At 44.3% G+C, this 23,599-nt stretch overlaps 1 protein-coding gene across 1 annotated transcript in view; it reads right to left on the reverse strand.

Moving 5' to 3' along the window:
- Positions 1-23,599, reverse strand: part of atrnl1b (attractin-like 1b) — a 1,095,064-nt gene that overhangs the window by 58,930 nt on the left and 1,012,535 nt on the right. The window contains exon 28 of the mRNA XM_038774130.1: positions 5,420-5,534. Within this exon, the coding sequence (XP_038630058.1) occupies positions 5,420-5,534 (115 nt within the window). The remainder of the gene's footprint in view (positions 1-5,419; positions 5,535-23,599) is intronic.

Here is a 23,599-nt window from a genome sequence, read left to right on the forward strand (position 1 = left end):
ACCGAAGATCTTGGGGGTGAGGATGTCGCTGTGCCCGCTGGTGGCGATCTATGGAGTGTTGGAGCAGCCAGAGCTACTGAAGGGGAGTGGGCCGATGTTGTGGCCTTCACCCCTCTGATTGCCCAGCGGTGAATTCTATTGGGGGTGGAGGATGGTGGAGCTGCTGAGGGTGTCGGCATGGCTGGTGGATGAGGCGAGTTCAAGTTGGACAAAATTAAGGTTAGAGGAGGGATTCTTTGTAAGATGTTGGATGTTTTTGTCCCTATTCAAGGATTTGTTTGTCGCCAGTGGGTGGGGGACGAAGAGGGGAGGAGGGGGTTTTGGGAGGGAGTGGGGGGTGTCAGAGGGAGAAAAAGGGGGGAATGATAAGCTGGATTGTGTTACGCTTTTGAAAGATGATGGCATTTGTGTACTTTGGTTTGGAATAAAAAAAAATGTTTTTAATTGATCTGGGTGGGTGGCTAAAAGAAGCCCTGATTCTAAATGTTGTTAGATACATTCTATGCAAGACTGTGACCTGATGTTCAGTGTATGAGTGCTCACTCTTAGGGGCTATAGTAATTGTTTCTGAGTTGTAAATCTCCCAATAGTTAGAGCATCTTATCACACAATGTACAGATTTCCCAAAGAAACACCCATTTGCAAAGTATGATGACAAGAACATGCAAGTTCTTGTTTATGATAAGATAAAATTATAAAGACAAAAGCAAAGTCCCACTGGCAGGAATGGCTGGAAAATCCCACCCAATGTTGCAGGTGATGACCTTTCGTCAGAAACAAAAAATGTTAAGAGATGAGAGGGATGATGGTGCAAGGCCACAAAGCTCTTTGCCTTGCATCATCATCCATCTTTAACATTTTGTCATTTAATCTCTCCTTCCTTTCACCCTATCGCAAACTTTCCATTTTGTTATTTCCTTCTCGCCCCTTTTTGCCTGTCAGGCTCGCTGAACAACACTTTCCTATCTCCGAGCAATCTTGGAGGAGTCAGATTGATGGGATATGGGCACTATCCTGACACCAAACGGATTTCTGATCATGCGCATGGGATCTCTGCCCATGAAGCTTTTCAGTGGAATGGTGGATAGACGTCAGAGCCAGAGAAGTCTCCACCTTGAAAATTGTTTGCAACCGCAGCAGTGCCTATTACTGTCAGGGACTTTAATTTCCAAATGCCCAAACACTTCTGGTCTTCTTACTTACCTGATTTGTGGCTAGTAACTGGGAATAGAGGCATTTCCTACTGACAGTGGGGCTGCCGATCTTTTATAAAAATTCATTCCTGGAATGTGAACATCATTGGCAAGGCCCATGAGAAAGTGGCAGTGAGCTGCCTTCTTGAAACATTGCCGTTGATCTCTTGTAGGTACATCCACAACGCAGTGAAGTTGTGGCAATATCATTCCAAGTCAGGTTGGTGTGTGATTTGGAGAGAAACTGGCAGATGATGGCATTCCTACCTCTGCTGCCCCTATTCTTCGAGGCATTAGAGGTTGCAAGTTTGGAAGGCGCTGTTGAAGGAGGCTTGCCAAATTGCAGCATTGCATCTGCAGCCACTGTGTGCCGATGGTGGAGGTGTGAATAGTTAAGGTGGTGAATGGGGTGCCAGTCAAGCGGGCTGCTTCGTCATGGATGGTATCAAGCTTATCAAGTGTTGTTGGAGTTGTACTCGCCCAGGCAAGTGGAGAGTATTTAATCACACTGCTGACTTGTGCCTTGTAAATGATGAACAGCTTTAAAAAGTCAGGAGATGAGATACTTAACACAGAGTTTCTAGCTTCTGATCTGTAATTTTGGTACAATATTTATATGGTTGGTCTAGTTAACTTTCTGGTCACTGGTGAACCCCAGGGTGATGTGATAATGCCGTTGAACACATTTCATTTTGACGGAAGGATCGGGACCCCAAATTAAAATTCAGTCCATTAACTCCCATTTTCTCCCTGCAGATACTTTTTGAAGGCAGTCAAATCTAATGATATAGTTTTATTAAATGCCGCATTGAATTCAGTAAATTATATGCAGATGAATGTTTCATTGCCTTATATCGACCCTACTATTGATTGCATACACAGGGGTGTATTAACAAAGAGAATGAATTACAGCCTGATGTGAAAATGTCAGAATACAAAATTGCCTACTACTAAACCAAATGATGTGCATCTTTGTTATATAAAGATGTTTCTACGGCAATTTGTAAGAAATGTTTCAAAAAGAGCATAACTCGTTCTTATTCCACTATTATTATGCAGCAAGCCTACTTGGAAACATACACTCCGGCAGCCATCATTCTTCCAAATATCACCAATACCATCTTCTTGGGAAGAATATGCTGGAGTAACGTTTGATTTTACTTTAGCTTTCTGCCAGTTCATGTAATATTGATTCTGCGATAAGCTTCATAGTTTGTCTAATCACAGTGCCAGCAATTCTCTCCCCTGAATGAAGTGTTAGAATTCTCACAAGATTAAGGAATTGTTTTCTAATGCAGAGTAATGCTTCTCTCGCGCTGAAGGGTGCAAACGTGTCACAATAAAGAACAAATGCTTTGGGTTATTTTTGGTTTGACACACTGGCTTGAGTTCCCTTCTTTTAATGGGCTGGTTTAGCTCAGTGGGTGAGACAGCTGGTTTGTAATGCAGAACAAGGCCAGCAGCGTGGGTTCAACTCCTGTACCAGCTTACCTGAACACGCGGCAGAATGTGGCAACTAGGGGCTTTTCACAGCAACTTCATACTTGTGACAATAAAAAAAAATTATTATTATTATTATTTGAAATATATCTACATTGTTAGAAATTGTGTGGAATCTCGAGTTATAAAATTGACGAGATTTCAGACTGGCATTCGTAATATGTGTAATTTTAACTGCCCTACAATGTGCACAAGATGCGTTTTCCTTTTCATTCTGATGGGAGGGAACAGACACCTTGAAACATTAACTATGGTTAGCAGGAAAGTTTACAGACAAGTGAAAACACAATGCTAAGCATGCAGCTTTTTTTCACTCCAGCTATGGCAATTTGTGACAGTAAGTACAGGCAGCCTGAAATAAGCAAAAGGTGTCTCACAAAATTGATACGGGTGGGTACTGGATTCACTAAAAAATGGTTATTGTTAATTCATGGGATTACTAATCATTTTTTCATCATGGAAAGGGTCTTGTTTCAAGACAAAGCAATTTTGTTTAGGTTTGAAGAGCGACAGGATGTGTGCAGTTAAGCCAGATAGATTTCTCTCTGGACTTTCCTCAACCCCGAGCCACTGACGACATATTTGGGGGCATGGGTAGGTGGCGGGGACTGGGTGCTGTGCATGTCACAATATGTGACTATTGTAGAGTACATAAAGGGTTAATGTAATGTTACTACTAGTCACTAGATGGTGCAATAGATCAGCCATATGAACATCACATGCCTCCTTGACTTCTGGGGGAGAGGGGAAGAGTGCATGAAAGAGCAAGAGAAGTAGAGACAGAGTAGGTGTGAGATAGCTTAACTAATAGCATAGTTTAGTACTGTAGATGTGCAGTGTAACTTTTACTTAACTAATTCCTTAGTAATATGTTCAAATCTAATTCAGTGCAGTGTAATAAATTAGCTTTGTTTGCTAAACACTGCTTGCATATTGTGACACTCCAACCTTCACCATCCTGAAAGAACCGAAACAAAGAACACAACAGGCCATTTGCCAAATTACTGAAGAAGTCAGCAGCTCAGCCTCTCTCTAACTGGAGTAAATGACAATAATTTTTGATCACAGAATGAGGAACAATCATATGCATAGTTGGTCAAATAAAGTAGTTAACCCAACTTTTATTTTATAGAATCAGAATCCCTACAGTGCAGAAGGTCATTCGACCCATCGAGTTTGCACTGACCCTTTGAAAGAGCACCCTACATAGGCCCACTCCCCCACACTATCTCTGTAATGCCACCTAACCATGGACACTAAAGGTCAATTTAGCATGGTCAATCCACGTAACTGCCACATATTTAGACTGTGGGAGGAAACCGGTGCACCTGGAGGAAACCTATGCAGACACGAGGAGAATGTGCAAACTTCACACAGACAGTCACCCAAGGTTGGAATTGGACCCTTGGGTCCTTGGCACTGCGAGGCTGAAGTGCTAACCACTGTGCCACCGTGCCGCTGGTGATACTTGCTGATTATTTGAGAATGTCAGATATCAGAAAGTTGAAACAAATACACCTCCTTACTAAAGTGTAATTTTTATACTTGTTGCGTGAAACACTATCAATAACAAATGATCAAAATATTGTCAAAATAAAAACAAACAGAAGCTCAACATATGGGAGCTCTCTTTGCTTGAAAGCAGCCAGCGTCCAGACTATATATTGGCTGGGTTTACCAGTCCTCTGCTAGTAGGTTTCAGAGTGGGTGGGGAGCTTTGTAAAATCCAAAGGGTGGCCTTCACACCGCCTGCCCCTAACTTGTATGAGATTTTACAAGGGATGGTGGGTAGGCTGCCAGGTCTTAAGTAGCCAATTAATCTCTGACAATCAAAGCAACCAGGCTTGGTTGTCAGGCAGACTGCAGAACATGTCACATGACCCACTTAATTTTACTTTAAATTAAAGACACAGACCCAAAGCATAACAATCTTATAAACCTCCTAATTGTAACAATATTATGAAAAGGATTCGGAGCCACTGAATAATAACAATCGCTTATTGTCACAAGTAGGCTTCAATGAAGTTACTGTGAAAAGCCCCTAGTCACCACATTCCGGCGCCTGTTCGGGGAGGCCGGTACAAGAATTGAACCAGCGCTACTGGCATTGTTCTGCATTACAAGCCAGTTGTTTAGCCCACTGTGCTAAGTCAGCCCCGAAGGGTGCAGAGAAAGTTTAGTTGGATGATATCAAAAACATATGGGTATAAATATTAGAAAATTCGATGATCAGGTGGAGTCTCTTTTGTCCTGAAAAAAGACTTGAGAGGTGACCTAATCGAGGTCTTTAAAATTATGAAACATTTTGATCAGAGTATGTACAAAACAAATGTTTTCACTTGTGGGGCATAACTGAAGGCCATCGGGATAAGATATTCATCAATAAATCCAATAGTGAATTCAGAAGAAACCTCTTGACACAAAGAGTGGTGAGGATGTGGAATGTGCGAGCATGCAAACTGATTGAAGCAAATGGTATCAATGCATTGAAAGGAAAGATAGATAAGCAAATTAGGCAGAAGGATATAGAGGATTATAATGATAGCTTTATATGGGGAAAGACGGGAGGAAGCTAAAGTGGACCATTAACAGAAGCATGGACTGGTTTCGTAGAATGGCCTGTTTCTGTGCTGTATATCAAATGTAATCCCATATAAATTACTTCATCAGCTAAATTTTGAGAGAACAATCATCAACACAACACCAAACCGAAAGATTCGTCTTACCTGTTTGACCAGGAGGAGGGGTGCCTGTCGGACCTCGTGGTAGACATATAAAAACTGTCAAAACTGCGGCTTTATTTCCTGAGCAAGGCTCCACAGCAATAGGTTTGGGGGCTCCCTGTAAAATAGGAAACACTATATATAAAACCAAAGCTGTGAAACAAAGATTGTCCAGTAAATATTGAGGTACGGTATATTGTTTCTTCTTCACTTTCACAACATGCCAATTTTTAATACTACACTGGCCACAACATTAATCAAAGCTTGCAGCTTAAGTGGAACCACACAAGAACTAAACTTAGTTTATTTAATAGCATTTCAATGCCCAAGTAGATGAAAGACATGTACAAAAAAAGCTTCAGTGCAATTCAAGATTTCACACAAGTCATGCAAATCTTAAAGCTGAACTGTAAACCAGCTAAAATAAATTTAATAACCGGAAAAAAATAAATGCAAAAACATAATGCACAGTTCAAAAGATTTTAATGAGATAGTGGTATTTTCAGTCATAACTTTTGACAGATTATAAGGTGATTTGTTTACGAAATGCTCAAACGTGAAGTGAATCAGAAGATTTGGGTCAGAGATAACAATCATGCTGAGGTATATTTTCAAGTTTAAATGGATTGGCTCATTCATCCATCACTGACATAATGGAATTTGTTTTAAAATCAAAAAATGATGTAGAAGCACTAATTGATGTAAAGTGGCATTCAAATGAAATTCATTCCAGTGATGATGGCCAATTTGTCTGATTTTGATATGGTGCTACTCTATTATACCTACATTTCAACTGATCATTTTCTAGGATTAGACAGAAACATAGAAGATAGAAGCAGGAGTAGGCCATTCGGCCGAATGAGCCTGCTCTGCCATTCCATGTGGTTAGGGTTGATCCCTGATCTCAAAGCCATACTCCCGCACTCTCTCCCTACTCGTTGCTCCCTTTAGTGTCCAGAGATCTATCCATTTCCTTCTTAAATACATTCAGTGACTTACGTGGTGGAGAAATTCACAGCTTTACTACCCTATGAGTGAAGAGATTTCTCCTTGTCTCTGTCCTAAATGGTCTACCCCGTATCCTGAGACCATGACACTTTGTTCTAGATCCCTCGCCAGCGGAAACAACATCCCTGCATCCAGTCTATTGGCCCGCTCAGAATTTTATATATTCCGATGAGATCCCCTCTCATTCTCCTAAACCCCAGTGAAAACAGGCCACGTCGACACAACCTTTCCTCATACGACAATCCTGGCACCTCAGAGATCAGTCTGGTGAACATTCGCTGGACTCTCTCAATGGCAAGTATATATTGACAGAGGTAAGGAGGCCATAACTGCACACAATACTACAGATGTGGTCTCACCAACGTAGCTGCAGTAAGACAGGTGCGCTCTTGTACACAAATTCTCTTGCAATGAAGGCTAGCATACCATTTACCTTCCTAACTGCTTGTTGCACCTATATGCTTACTTCCAATGATTGGTGTACAAGGACACCCCTGTCTCTTTTGCACATCAATATCTTCCACTCTATTACCATTTAAATAACATAATACATAAAATAAAAACAGAAAATCCAGTGGGGCTGGCAGCATCGGCAGAGAGAGCTAATGTTTTGAGTGCATATGACCCTTCTACAGAACTGAAGAGGGATAGATTTGTAATGATTGACAAAGATGTATTGGACATAAGATAAATGGGGAGGAAAAAAAAGACGTCACTTGTACACCGACGGCCTACTGCAATGCCCCAGTGATGCCTAATGCAAACAGGAAGAACAACACCTCATCTTCTGATTTGGAACGTTAGTCTTCTGGACTCAACATTGAGTTCAACAACTTTAGACTGAATGTTCCCTTCCATCCTGAAACCCTTTTTACTTTTTGGTTCCCTTGGTTTGCCCCAATACAACCCCACCCCCACATGGCCATCTGTCCCTTGTATTTTAGTTTTGCTCCCACTGAGCACTGACCTTCTGTCTCTTATTAATATATTCTGCTATCTTACCTTTATGCCACCAGTAGCACTTCTTCAGTCCTTTATGGCTCCGTTCAGATTTCCTTTGTCTTATGTCAATGACATTTCTGTCAATCTCTCCTTAGCTCTGACCTCAGCCAACTATACATTACATTTTCTGTTTTTATTTCAGATTTGCAGCATCCGCACCATTTTGTTTTTATTACCATTTAAATAATACTCTGCCATTCTATTTTGCCTACCAACGTGGATAGCTTCACACTTTTCCACATTATACTGCATCTGACATTCATTTGCTCCCTCAACTTGGCCGAAACACCTTCAAACCTCTTTACTTCCTCCTCACCACTCACAACTCTGCTTAGTTGTCTGATGTCAGCAAACGTGGTATTATTACTTTTAATTCCCTCATCCAAACCATTTATATATATTGTGAACAGCTGGGGCCTAAGCATTGATCCCTGTAGTACCCCACGAGTCACCACCTTCCACCCTAACACGGCACCTTCATCTCGATTCTCTGATTCCTGTATGCTAATTAATTTTCAATCCATAACAACCAATTATCCCCAATCCCATGCACTTTAATTTTGCATAATAACCTTTTACATGGGTTTTTATCATATGCTTTCTATAAACGCAAATACATCACATCCACTACTTCTCCCTTGTCTATTCAAATAGTTATGTCCTCAAAAACACCCAAAAGTTTATCAAACATGATTTCCCTTTCATAAATCCAGGTTAACCTTGTCTAATCCCATTGGTATTTTCTAAGTGTCCTATTATCACAGCCTTTATAATAGACTCCAAAATTTTCCCTACTACTGATGTTAGGCTAACCACCTGTAATTCCATATTTGCCCTGCCTCCTTTTTTAAATAGTAGTGTTTTTAAGGATCCTTCCTGATGATCCCCGTATTTCCCATTTCTTTATTTTTGCCGTTATCTTTTTTCATCCATGGATGTTTAATGGACATGTCTCTTTAAGTCAAGCAACAGAGAGAATGAGGAAGACAAGAAGTTGCAACATAGCATATGGTGCTGCTTGCTTTGGACAGCAGAACCCAGACTATGTGGCTCCCAAGAGATGGCCAAAAGATTGAGATTGCCAAAAGGCAACAGGTAGTGATTGGATCCTGCCTGAGTAGGATGATTTCCAGAAACCTACTACTCTCTCTCTGTCTCTGTTTGTTGGGTATTTTCCTAAGTATTATTGGTTAATTCAATTATGTTGCAACTCCAGGTTAATAGGGACTGGAATTGTCTTCATTGCAGTGAATAACCTGTCAAGATTATCTTTGCCATTCCCCTTGTTAGTAACTTGAAATACATAACGTTAGTGTCTCTCCTAAATCAAAAAATACAAGCTGAACTTAACCATTTCTCATAATGTAGTTGCTTCATACTTTTCCACTCTCCCAATGGTATAAATATCTCATTTTAATGTCCAAACTATATACAATATTTCAGATAGTAATGAAGAAAAATAATGCTGTGCTGAAAATCTGAAACAGAGAACAGATAATTTGTCTAGTGATTTACACCTGAAAGGTCAATTTATCTGTTCTCTCCGTGTTCCAGATGGAGTTTAATTGATCGTTTTAGAACAAAAATATAATACAATCACATTTGTATTGGGTTCCTTACCCTCATATTAAATGGTTGATTATTTAAAAATGAAAATAGCAGGAAAACTTGTACAAATGGACACTCCAAAAAATGAACACTTATTCTAAGACACTGATAACATACATGGCAAAATATATAAGAGACAATGTACGCTCCAATTCTTTTTCGTAGTGCTTCAATTGTTTCTGGAGGTCTCTCACACACGTACAGGGGCCAACATGTGGGCAACCTATGCAGAAAATCTTGGGTTCCTACATGGCCACACAGTTTACAAGGAATATTGTAAGAGGCAGTCTGAATCCAAAGACTCTCAAATTACGAATCACAGTGTATCTTCGATGCACAAAGACCTGGGCCGGGATTCTCCCCTACCCGGCGGGGCGGGGGGTCCCGGCGTAGCGGAGTGGACGCCAACCACTCTGGCGTCAGGCCTCCCCAAAGGTGCAGAATTCTTCGCACCTTTAGGGGCTAGGCCCGCGCCGGAGTGGTTGATGCCACGCCAAAACTGGCGCCAACGGCCTTTGACGCCTGCCGCCCGGCGTCGGGGCTGGCCGAAAGGCCTTTGCCGGATCGCACATGCGCCGGTGCGTCAGTGCCCGCTGACGTCACCACCGGGTCATGCACGGTAGGGGGGTTCTCTTCCGCCTCCACCATGGTGGAGGCCTTGGCGGCGGCGGAAGAAAAAGAGTGCCCCCACGGCACTGGCCCGCACGCCGATCGGTGGGCCCGATCGCGGGTCAGGCCACTGTGGGGGCACCCCCCGGGGTCCGATCGCCCCGTGCCCCCCCCAGGACCCCGGGGGCCATCTCATGCCGCCAATCCCGCCGCCACCAGAGGTGGTTGAAACCACGTCGGCGGGACAGGCCTGTCAGCGGCGGCACTTCAGCCCATCGCGGGCCGGAGAATCGAAGCGGGGGGCACGCCGATCGGCGGGGCGTGATTCCCACCCCCGCCAATTCCCGCGTGGTGGAGAATTCCGCCCCTGATTACAATTTAAAACATGGGACATGCATCAGTTAGCGTGTGTTGGCAACTGGTTTTGCGATTCGGCTTTTGTGGAATGGGGAGTTCTTTACTCAGCATTCATAGCCACACAGAAATCACCCTAGTTTTGGGAGGGAATATTTACATGGCTCCATCTCAGGAATAATACAGTTTCTCTGCCACTAAGGATGCTGGATGAAGTATTCCCCATTCTACTGAATTAGTAAAAAGCTAACGCTAGTCATTGAGGTAATTTTCAGGTTTCGCTGTGTTTTGTCTTGTGTTCGGGGTCTAGATGGGGTTTCTTTAGGGTTTACATGTTACCCTAAGAATGCTACCATAAATAGTTATTCATGAAAACTGTTTTTGTTTATTTGCAGATCTATGTTGAATGGCACAGTGGTTAGCACTGCTGCCTCACAGTGCCAGGGACCCGGTTCAAATCCCACCTTGGGTGACTGTGTGGAGTTTGCACATTCTCCCCGTGTCTGTGTGGGTTTCGTCCGAGTGCTGAGGTATCCTCCCACAGTCCAAAGATGTGTAGGTTAGATTAAGTAGCTATTGGGATAGGGTGGGGAAGTGGGCTTGGGTAGAGTGCTCTTTCAAACGGATTGGTGCAGACTAGATAGTCCAAATGGTTTGCTTCTGCACTGTAGGGATTCCATGATTATATATACATTTTAGTACTCTGCATGAGGTTATATTTCTGCTTCCCAGCAGGTCATAGTCTCTTTAGTCCTGTGACATAGGAGGATAGTTACATCAGTACCCGGTCCCTTTACTCTACTCTTTGCAGTTGTATTATGGCACCAAACCAGTGAGAAAGTAACAGAAAATGTTTTGATATTTGGAAACTATGACAATACTACATTAATTATTATATAAAATAGAATGACAATGTTGATGAACTAAGACCAATGGTGCAAGAAACCATCAATGGAAAAGGATTAGAAAGATGAATTGTTAATTGTTTTAAAAATTTAGGAAGTAAAAAGGCCACACCATAGGTGATATGGAGTCGCGAGGCAGAGAATTTTGCCCAATAGCTGTATGTCTCAGAATGTGGATGTGTACATGGATGCAGATATGCACATGTGGGCATGTGGATGCGGATTTTTTATGCTCTTACATGGGATACAGGGGCATCGCTGGCAAAGCATTTCTCTAATTGCCCTTGAGGTGGTGATGAGACACCTTCTCCAACCACTGCAGTCCAAGTACACCATAGTGCTGTTAGGATTTTGTTCCCTATGTGTTCTTGTGGGTGCTTGAATATGGCTGTGGATCTGTGCATAAATGTGAGTGTAGGTGAGTTTGTATACATGTGAAAAAGCGGATACATGGGTGTGTATGAGTGTGTGGGGATGCGAAAGTGCATGCATGTGTGGATTGGTTGTGCGTATGCATAAGAATGTTGGGTATGGGCAAATCATATAATCGCTACACTAGAGGAGGCCATTCGATCCATTGAATCTACACCAACACTTTGAATGAACACTCTATATAGGCCCACTTCCCTGCCCTATCCCCATGACCCCACCTAACTTGGACACAAAGGGGCAATTTAGCATGGCTAATCAACCTAACCTGCACATCTTTGGACTGTGAGAGGAAACCGGAGCACCCGAAGGAAACCCACCGGGGAACTTGCAAACTCCACAGAGACAGTCACCCAAGGACAAACCCGAACCCTGGCACTGTGAGGCAGCAATGCTAACCACTGTGCCACCACTCGGCCTATGTATAGGGATGGGTGTTTGAGCGTGAGTCTGGGGATGGGGATCACGCATATGTGTGTGAATGGGTATGTCTGTCCGTGTGGGTTAGTGTGTATGTGGGGTTGGGTGTGTATGTATGTGGAGCTGGATGTGTTAAGTTTGTGTGAATGGGCATGTGTGGAGGAATGAGAGTGTGTGCATATAGGTGGGATGGGTGTGTGTTGGTGGGGGGGTGAGGGTGTGAATGTCTATCTGTGGGGGTGCTTTTTTGTGTGTGTATGTGGTGGGGACAGTTTGGTTTGTGTCCATGGGTGTTGTGTGTGTGTCTGCGTTAACGTCTATGTCTGCGGTAATGGTGTGCGCGGCTCAAAGCTCATATTAAGAAACAATAAAACTGCAGTTGTGATATATGTCTGAAATACTGTGTCCCTGCACAACGTCAGCTCGTATCAGGGGTTTAGTGTAGTATGTGTCAGGGTATAGCTAATTCTCTGCACCTCCAGGTGAGTTCCATTTTTAGCTATCTTTAAAAGTAGGCCTAGTGGACACTATGTTCTCCTTAATTAGAGGAATTGCTACAGCTGAACATTTTCACAATGGAAAATGTCTTGTTATGTTTAAGAGCTGAATCCTGCAGCTAGCTGGGGAGATTACAATCCACCACCATGTTTAAAGATGCTGAGAAAATCACACGGCCTGCTGAGCAGATTTCTGCCTGTTAAGTGAAATCTATTGTGAAGGGCTTCCAACAGCTCTGTATCTGTATGACAGAAACAGTGAGCGAGAATAAAGTAGCGTCTCAAAAATGACAGAAACTAAGTGATCAAAAAAGAGGAGATTTAAATATCTGCAGCTCAGACAATATGCAGGGGTGGGCTGCTTCCCCAGAAAAGATGCATGATTCATTGGGATCATCAGAGAAGGGAGCTTCTGATAGTACAGCACTGTGCAACCAGTACAGCACTGTGCAACCCTTCAAGAGAACACGGAGAAATTCTTCCAGTTTCCCATATGGTCAGTCCAGACCTAATGCATATTTAAAATAAAGCAATGCTATAGGAATGAGAGGTCTCCTGGACTTCAGAAGAATAAGCCATGTGCATGGAGGTAATTTCATATCATAGTAATGTTCAAAATGTGCAAGTAGGCGAGATTCCAAATGTCTGAGGTGTGCAAGAACGTTTGAAGCATTATTTCAAAAATTGAACACCATATTATCCCATTGAAAAACAATTTATGGATTTGAATGAGTCTTGAGCTGCATTGCACATTTCATGTTTATGAAACAGGTGACTTTCATTGTGCTAGTTCAAATGCTACTCTTGACCAGCTTTCCTAGTTTCATGTTGAGAACATGATTTGTTGGATATGAGCGTCGCTGGCAAGGTCAGCATTTGTTGCCCATCCCTAATTGTCCTTGGGAAGACGGTGGTGAGCTGCCTTCTTGAACTATTGCAGTCCACATGGCGTGGGTACACCCACAGTGCTTTAGGGAGGGATTTCCAGAATTTTGACTCAGTGGCAGCAAAGGTAGTTTCAAGTCAGGATAATATGTGATTTGTAGGGGAACTTGAAGATTCTGGCGTTTCTATGCCACCTATCCTTGTACTTGCCTATATGGCAAAGACAAAGGGTTTGGAAGGTGCTGTTGAAGGAGGCTTCACAAATTGCTACAGTACACACTGTTGCCATTATGTGCGCTGGAGTGAACAGTTCAGGTGGTGTATGGGGTGCTGATCAAGCGGGCTTGCTTTGTTCTGCATGGTGTCCAGCATGGTGTTGTATTCTGTCGTACTCCTGACTTGATGGTGTGCAGAGTTTGTGGAGTTAGGAAGGGAGCGAGTTGCTGCAGTATTTGCAGCTTTTGAATGGTTCTTGTAGCCAGAGTATTTACATGGCTTGTTCAATTAAGTTTCTGTCAAATGTTTTTGTAATGCTGTTGAATGTCAAATGGGGATTGTTAAGACTCCCTCTTGTTGGAGATGGTCATTGCCTGGTGTGAATATCATCACTTTGCAGCCCAAGCCTGTTGTCCAGTTCTTGCAGCATGCATGCAAGGACTGTTTCATTATCTGAGGGGATTGTGAATGGTACTGAACATTGTGCTATCATCAGCGAACATCCTCACTTAGAACATAGAACAGTACAGCACAGAACAGGCCCTTCGGCCCTCAATGTTGTGCCGAGCCATGATCACCCTACTCAAACCCACATATCCACCCTATACCCGTAACCCAACAACCCCCCCCCTTAACCTTACATTTATTAGGACACTACGGGCAATTTAGCATGGCTAATCCACCTAACCCGCACATCTTTGGACTTCTGACCTTACGTTGAAGGGAAGGTAATTGATGAAGCAGCTGAAGGTTATTGGGCCTAGAACTCTTCCCTGAGGGGCTCCTGCAGTGATGGCCTGGGACTGAGTGATTAACATCCACAACCAGCTGCTTATGTGCCAGCTAAGGCTCCAACAAGTGAAGAACCTTTTTCCTGATTCACATTAACTTCCATTTTGCTCGGGCTCTTTGATGCCATACTTAGCCAAATGCTGCTTTGATGTCAATGGGAGTCACTCTCACCTGAGTTCAGCTCTTTTGTCCAAGGCTGTAATGACATCAGGAGCCAAGTAGCCTTGACAGAATCCAAACTGAGCTTCAGTGAGCAGGTTAATAATAATAATAATCTTTATTAGTGTCACAAGTAGGCTTACATGAACACTGCAATGAAGTTACTGTGAAAATACCCTTGTCGCCACACTCCGGCGGCTGTTAGGGTACACAGCGGGAGAATTCAGAATGTCTAATTCACCTAACAAGCACATCTTTCGGGTCTTGTGGGAGGAAACCGGAGCACCCGGAGAAACCCACGCAGACACGGGGATATCGTGCAGACTCCGTACAGACAGTGACCCAAGCCAGGAATCGAACCCGGGTGCCTGCCACTGTGAAGCTACAGTGCTAACCACTGTTCTACCATGCCACACTTCCATGGGCAACACGGTAGCATGGTGGTTAGCATAAATGCTTCACAGCTCCAGGGTCCCAGGTTCGATTCCCGGCTGGGTCACTGTCTGTGCGGAGTCTGCACGTCCTCCCCGTGTGTGCGTGGGTTTCCTCCGGGTGCTCCGGTTTTCTCCCACAGTCCAAAGATGTGCGGGTTAGGTGGATTGGCCATGCTAAATTGCCCGTAGTGTCCTAAAAAAAAGTAAAGGTTTGGGGGTGGGGGGGGTTGTTGGGTTACGGGTGTGGGGTGGATACGTGGGTTTGAATGGGGTGATCATTGTTCGGCACAACATTGAGGGCCGAAGGGCCTGTTCTGTGCTGTACTGTTCTATCTATCTATCTATCTATCTACTTCGGTTACTGGTGAGTTGGTGCCACTTGATAGCATTGTCAATGGCATCATCAATTTGTTTGTGGTTAAGAGTTAACAGATTGGGTGGTAATTGACCAGGTTGGATTTGTCCTGCTTTTTGTAGATTGGACACACCAGGTCAATTTTCCTCACTGTTGGGCAGGTGCCAATGATGTAGCTACACTGGGATAGCTTGGCTAGTGGTGCAACTATTTCGGGAGCACAAGTCTTCAGTACTACAGCCAGGATGTTACGAGGACACAAAAGCTTTGCCGTATTAAATGCCTTCAGCTATTTCTTGCTATCATGTGGAGTAAATCAAATTGGTTGAAGACTGGTATCTGTGACATTCGAGAGCGCAGGAGGAAGCTGATATGGATCATCCACTTGCCATTTGTGACTTAAGGTGGTTGCAATGCTTCAGCCTTGTCTTTTGCAGGAACGTGTTGGACATATTTCCCCATCACTAAGGATGGAAATGTTTTTTCAGCCTCCTCCTGCAGTGTGTTGTTCAATTATCCACCACCATTCACAACTAGATGTGTATTGGGTGTGGGGTTGCTTTTCTCTGTCTATTGCATGCCCCTTCCATTGTTTAACATGTATGCATTTGTGTGTAGCAGCTTTAGCAGATTTGCACCTTATTTTTAAGTATGCCTGATGCTGCTCCTGACATGCTCTCTTGCACTCTTCATTAGGGTTTTTTGCCTGTGCAAGCACATGGTTTAATAGCTCTTGGGATTTCTTTACCTGAGAAGTTTCATTTATCAAGGCAAGCAATTGAAGGCAATAGTTAGTTCTGTTTTCCACAGGATACTTTGACAAATTGAGTGGTATGTAAAGATAATTTTGCAATAAAATTGAGATTCCATTTATTACTGTAGTAATTTTGCAATAAAATTGAGATTCCATTTATTACTGTAGCTAGTCTAGCATTTCAAGTATGTTTCAGTTATCTTGAAGTTAAAATGCTCATTGTTAATGGTCAGATATGAATTGCCGTACTGTCAGCTTATATTAATAGGGGAAACTGTCAAGTAATATCAAGATCCAAAGGCATAATAGCCACTAGATTATCTCGCCGAATTGAGGACTATATTTTACTGGGCTAACCTTATCAATTCAAATTAACATCTTGTAGCTTATTACTCTTTTGAAGTGTAATCCCTTATAATTACATCGCTGATAAGGTTAGTGCAAAGTGGAACTGCCTTCGATAGGTAATGGTAACATACAATCCTTATCTATCCTTACTGACTCTTGTTTCAGAGATTTCCTGGAAACATTAGAAACAAGAGTGGGCAATTGAAACCACTGCAACATTCATTATACAGTACCATAGATGATGTGCATCCTGTGTTGTCTTTTTGCTCCATATCCATTGATACCTTTTCTTACAACAAAATCTATCCAGTTTGGTCTTGAAATCTCCGACTGTTATAGCAATCTCCTCCTTTTTAGGGTAGAGAGCATTTCTAACTTAACTCCCCAACAATAAACCAACCCCCTTAAAAACTTATGGTGACTTTCTCTTTAAAAAAGGAAATAAATGGCTGCCATCTTAGGTAGAACACTTCTACTGACCCCCTAATGGTATACTTGACCTTCTCCAAATGCAAGAATGACATGAGGTCACTTAACAAAGCTGAGGCACTGGGCGGGGTGGAAGGTCTCCATCCAAGCAGCACTCGTCTCTGGGCTATTAACAAGGAAAAGGCGAGACATCCGCTTTTACCCTCGCCCGCAGCACCCTGAAAATCGCTACAATCAGACATGGCCCCAGATCAACATTAAGAATCTCTGACACGGTGCTAAAGAAAGAGACTGACAGGGTCTGGCTGCAAATACCCAGATGCTGTCCCTGCCAAAACCTGGCCAAAGACAAGAGATTCTGTTCAACGGGGAGGAAGGTGCTGCCAAGAGAAAAGAGGGAACAAAACTCACAAGAAAAATCGCGAATCTGAAAATATCTAAATAGATTGGAGGAGGGAGTTGAAATATTTTGACAGCTCCTTAAAGCTGACAACCCTTCTGTCCTTGAACAATTCCCCAAATCTCCCAAAAAAGCCTTCCCCTCCCATGACCTAAACGTCAAATCTAAACCTTGCTGGTAAAAGAAAATGATTGTTGCAGATAGGGGCTAGCAAAGACAGAGCTAAGTTTAAAATGCTGTCTGAACTGCTTCCAGATTCTCAGGATGGACACCAACACCAGGTTCAAAGAAACTTCTGCCAGAAAGAACTGCAACGATGCAGTTACTAAGGCCCCGAGGCTGGAACCCTTCCAAGAACACGCCTCCATTTGTCCCCAGATGGAACCTGGATCGCTAAACCATGCAAGTACATTCATAATATTAGCTGCCCAATAATAAAATAATGAATTGGGTAAAGCTAAATCTCCTTACTGTCTGTCTGCAGGAACACCCTCTGGATCCTTGGGGTCTTACCCGCCCAATTTAAAGAAGACTCTAATTTGTTAAATCTGATAAAGAAGGACTTGGAGAGAAAAATGGGGAGACACTGAAAAAGAAATCCCAGGAGCACATTCATCTTAATAGTATGGGCCCTGCTTGCCAAGGACAGGGGACGTTATCCCACTTCTAGAAATCAGATTTGACCCCATTAACCAGATGAGCAAAATCTAATTTATGAAGACAGGCTCAATCGTGGGCCGCCCGGACACCCAGAAAACGAAAGCTGGATCTCAGATCCCCAGATGGGCTCCACTCCCCGGGGGGGTTACCAGAAAGCATTTGTCCTCAACCAAATTGAACTTATACCCAGAGAGGGAGCCAAAACTCCTAAGGAGCTTTTTTACCTCATCCAAAGTGGATATTGGGTCCTTAGTATAATGAAACAGATCATTTGCATACAAGGACATCCTATGCACCAACCCTCCCCAATTTATCCCCCTCCACTCAGTAGAAGACCTCAGCGCTATGAATAGCTGTTCTGTTGCTAAAGCAAATAGGAGTGGAGACAACGGACAACCTTGCCTTGTGCCCCTATTCAGCAGAAAATATTCCGAGTTCACCACATTTGTGCAAACCCCAGGAGTGGGGGCTAACAAACCCAAGATATAAACTTTTCCCAAATCCAAACCTCCCAGGAATCTCAAACAGATATCCCCACTCCTTTCTATCAAATGAGTCCAGGGAAACAATCACCACCGGTTCGGGATCTGAAGAGGGGGATTGGCCAACAATTGCTGATCCTTTATGAAGCGCGTCTGGTCATCCGAGATCACCTATAGGAGGTAGGATTCCAACTGCACTTTTGCGAGTAACTTAGCATCCACATTCAAAAGTGAAATTGGTCAAAATGACACACATTCTGTAGGGTCCTTGTCCTTCTTCAGGATTAGGGAAATAGAGGCCTGTGTAAGTGTAACGGTGATGAACTCTGGGACAAGGTGTCATTAAACATAACTAAAATTAGAGGGATCAATTGTTCTGCAGAATTCTTATGAAACTCGATGGGGAAGCCATCAAGGCCAGGGACTTTACCCGATCCAATCAACTCAATGCACGGCTGAACTCTGCACGGGGGCTCTGATCTATAAAGATCCCGATAAAATGTTTCAAAACTGCATTGACCTTAAGCAGCGTGAAAATCAGACTGCCACTTGAATCCCTTATCTGCACAATCTCCCGGGGTGCCGCCTGTCACCTCAGCTGATGAGCTAACAGGTATCGGGCCTTCCCCCCGTGTTCATAAAATACCCACTCGAATGTTGCAACTGGTCCACTGCCTTATTCATTGATAGTAATTCAAATTGTGTCTTTTAACTTTTTCCTGCTTGCCAACAACTCAGCATTGGGGCAAGCGAGGATTGATGATCCACCTCAAGGATAGGAGGCGGGATTCTCCATTGCCCGACGGCGTTATTGTAATTGGTGAACGGGCAGAGAATCCCTTTTGACGCCATAATTGGAGGCGGCACCTGTTTTTGGATGCTGCGCCCCTCCAAAATGGCGGCATTGGGGAGTATGCCGCATGCCGTTGGACGGCCTCAGAACGTCATCTGAAGGCCCTCCCTCGATGCTCCGCCCCAGGTGAACCTAGTTCCCGATGGCGCTGGTCACGTGTACTTTCAGTTTTTGCCAACCTCGCGTGGCCGCTGCGGAGTGTGTCCCGTGCCGCCACAGTCGGTGGGGGGGGGGGGGTTAGCCATTCTGTTGGCCTGGGGGGGCTTCGGTGGGGGCTGGGGGGACTGGTGGGTGGTGGTCTGGGGGTGGCGAGCGGAGGGTACAGGTGGGCACTATCTGGCAGGCCACATGTAGCCGGCGCCATGTTGCACGGAACGACCGCCACAGGTCGTCCCTGTGCGTATGCGTGGCCACAGACCCTGCAATTCTCTGGACGTTTATGTCAGGATCGGCGGGAGGATACATGGCGCGGCTGCTAGCCCCCCCACCGGGTGGCGCAACTGGTGCGGCGGCGCCGACTTTTTCATCGTAAAACTCGACACTTCCTCCGGACACAGCCTCTAAATCGGAGAATCCAGCCCTGGGTCTAACAGCCTCTTCCACACCACCTGATAACTACCTCAAGGGCTTCCCACGACATAGAAGGCGAGATAAACTTATTTTTATTAAATTTAATATATTCACCAATGGTGGTGGACATTTGATCACAAAATCTTTTGTCCGCCAACAATTTTGTCCGCTACCAATATTGACTGGTAACAATGCCTTATCCAAACTCCAAGGATCTGCCCCCTTATCTGCTCCATGAAAACCAACAATGCCTTTGCCACCCCTGATCGAGTCAGAGATTTGGGCATGGCACGATCCATTCTGGGATCCACCACACAGTTTAAGTCCCTTGCCCAAGATTAACTGATGTGGATCCAAATCAGGGATGGAGCTTAGCAGCTTGTTTATAAAATTCGTATCGTCCCAGTTCAGAGTATATACATTAACCAGGACCACGCACAAACAATAACATGTCTGCTATTGGGGTCCGCAAGATCTTAACAGCAGAAAATTCAACCTTTTTATTGATTAAGATTGCCACGCCCTGGGTCCCACCATTAAAGCCCGAATGAAAAACATGCTCCACCCACCCCTTCCGCAACCTTGTCTGGTCTCTGACCCACAAATCAGTCGCCTGGAGAAATACCACATCAGTAATCAAATTTTAGGGTGGCACGTGGTGCAGTGATTAGCACTGGGACCACGGCGCTGAGGACCTGAGTTCGAATCCCGGCCCTGGGTCATTGGCCGTGTGGAGTTTGCACATTCTCCCCGTATCTCCGTAGGTTTCAACTCCACAATCCAAAGATCTGCTGGTTAGGTGGATTAGCCATGCTAAATTGCCACTTAATTGGAGAAGAAAAATAATTGGGTACTCTTAAAAAAAACAACATTCAAATACCCTCAACTTTTTCACTGGCCCGTTCAACCCCCTGACATTCCCATCCCCCCTCAATCCGGAGTCAGCCATTTCCACCAAGAGGGATTATCCAACAGCTACATTTGATTGGATTTGATTTATTGTCACTGAAGAGATACAGTGAAAAGCACTGTTCTGCGTACAGTCCAGACAGATCATTCCATGCATAAAAAAACAGGGCATACATAAATACACTCTGTAAATAGATAGACAAAGGCATCGGGTTAAACGTACAGAGTGCAGTACTGCTCAGTAGGGAAGATGTGTGTAGACATCATTTCAGTCCATAAGAGGGTCATTCAGGAGTCTGGTAACAGCGGGGAAGAAGCTGTTTTGAACCTGTCCGTGCAAGTTCTCAGGCTTTTCTTTCTCCTGCCCGATGGAAGAGGTTGAAAGAGAGAATAACCCGAGTGGGAGGGGTTTTTGATTATGCTGCCCGCTTTCCCAAGGCAGCAGGAGGTGTAGACAGTCAATGGATGGAAGATGATTTTGCATGATGGACAGAACACAGAGCTGTGTTCACGACTCTCTGTAGTTTCTTCCGGTCTTGGGCTGAGCAGTTGTCATGACAGGCTGTGATGCAGCAGATAGGATGCTTTCTATGGTGCATCTGTAAAAATTGGTAAGAGTCAATGCGGACATGTCGAATTTCCTTAGTTTTCTGAAGAAGTATAGGTGCTATTGTGCTTTCTTGGTGGTAGCATTGACGTGAGTGGACCAGGACGGATTGTTGGTGATGAGCACAACTAGTAATTCTCCACCTCGGCACCTTTGATGCAGACAAGCTTTGTACAACACTTCATTTCCTTGAGCCCGTTGAGATTCTTGTTGTTACACCATGCCACAGCGTTCTCTATCTCCCTCCTGTACTCTGACTCATCAGAGTTCGAGATCTGACCCACTACAGTCCTGTCATCAGCAAATTTGTAGATGGAGGCGGAGGGAGGAGCCAAGTTCTTTTGGAGTTTTGATATGAGCTTGGCTGGGATTAGTGTTGAAGGTGGAGCTGTAGTCAATGAATAGGAGTCTGATGTAGAAGTCCTTGTTGTTGAGATGCTCCAGGGATGAGTATAGGGCCAGGGAGATGGTATCTGCTGTGGACTTGTGGCGGTATATAAATAGAAAATACAGCAACAAGGCCATGATGGCCAGAACCCACTAACAAGACTAAACAAAGAAATATTTGCAGCCACCATCAGCAACCTACCCCTTCTTTCCATCTCCCTTCTCGAACAACAAAACAGTAAGATGAAGAAAAACCATTCAATCTAGTTCTAATAAACCTAACCCGAAACCAAACAAAAACATGAAGCTCATTATCTGAAGTAAAATGAATACAATGAGTTGCAGTCACCCCCATCGTACCGCTACCATTAGCTAACTCTTCGGCTAGCAGTGTGGCTCCACCCAGAGTGAAGAAAAACGCGAACCGAGCAAGGGCCTAAACTATAAAAACCACTGAAAACATAGTACTCCAATGGGGAGCAACATATTTTCATGATAGTTACAGCAAATAGAACAGAACCCTCCATAGAATTAAGGCCCCCTCCCACACCCAAATCCAAATCCAACTTATGAAACATTCAACCCACAAAGGAACGTGGTAATTCTGACAGGAACAAGGAACCCCAACAACTCTCTATGTCGACAAGCCCATCGCCAACATCCAAAAATCGCAAAAGAACAGTCAACCCAGCACCCAGCCCATTCTTTTTTACAAAAGAATCCTCCTCCCCCAGTGCATCAGCAAAATAGATTTTCCCCAAAAAAGTCATTCTTAACCACGCAGGGTACACCACCTCAAATCAGACTCCACTTTTATACAGGACGGCTGTGGACTTGTTGAATGCTGCCCACTTCTTTGCCAGCTCTGCTCCCACATCCTGATAAAACCTGATGACATGACCTTCCCATTTATAATCACAATGTTTTTTTTCCCATCTCAGGGCCTGCTCTTTTTCACAGTAACTGCTCGCAGTGATCTGTCCGGTGGGCACAATTGAGCTCAGGAGGGGACGTGAATCCACCCTCCCCCACCATCTTCCCAAATATCTTTGCAGAATTTGGGGCAGCACGGTAGCACAGTGGCTAGCACAGTGGCTAGCACTGTGGCTTCACAGCGCCAAGGTCCCAGATTCGATTCCCCGCTGGGTCACTCTCTGTGCGGAGTCTGCACGTTCTTCCCGTGTCTGCGTGGATTTTCTCTGGGTGCTCCGGTTTCCTCCCACAGTCCAAAGACGTGCAGGTTAGGTGGATTGATCATGCTAAATTGCGCTTAATGTCCAAAAATGGTTAGGAGGGGTTACTGAGTTATGGGGATAGGGTGGAAGTGAGGGCTTAAGTGGGTCGGTGCAGACTCGATGAGCCGAATGGCCTCCTTCTGCACTGAATGTTCTATGTTCTATGTAATACTCTGTGGGAGTTGGGCCTCCCACAACAGGGATATTTTGCGTCCTGGAACGATTCTCCAGATCATTCAATCTACTCTTCAGAGCTTTATTCGCTTCAGTCATCAACGGCATGTCCGCTTCCAGAGAGGCAATCTGGTCGTCATGCCTCGAACGGGCCACCTCCATGCCTTGCATCATAGCACCATGCGCTTTTACCATCTTGTTGGTCTTTTCCAATGCCAACCAAATGGGAGCCAGGGCATCTTGCATCAACTTGCCGAGATCCCTCGACACGACCCACCTTTGCTTCTCAAATTCCGCTGGTAAACATCTTGGCTTTAATGGAGTGTGTGGAGTCATAGAAGCTGCCTCCGCCATTTTATCCACTGATGAATCCCGAGAACACTCCGGTTCAGTTGATGAATTATCGCTATCATGTTTCTTCCCCCTGGTCTTCCTGGGCATATTCCCGATGTAGGCACCTTATTCCCTTAAACAAGTGGGTTTTAAACAGAAATAATACTAGAAACTGGGCGAAAAGGGATGAAAAAAGAAGTATCGGAGCAGGAGCCACCTCGTGCCCATCGCCCTCCTACATATCACCACCGGAAGTCCGCCTGCCGTGAATTTCAAGATTTTGTCCCCTTATTCTTGATTTCCCACCAAAGGAAATAGCTTCTCCAGTTCTATCTTATCAATTCCTTTTAGAATTTTAAACACTTTCAT

The sequence above is a fragment of the Scyliorhinus canicula genome, chromosome 16, assembly GCF_902713615.1.
Source record: "Scyliorhinus canicula chromosome 16, sScyCan1.1, whole genome shotgun sequence".
In the NCBI taxonomy this organism is placed as follows: domain Eukaryota; kingdom Metazoa; phylum Chordata; class Chondrichthyes; order Carcharhiniformes; family Scyliorhinidae; genus Scyliorhinus; species Scyliorhinus canicula.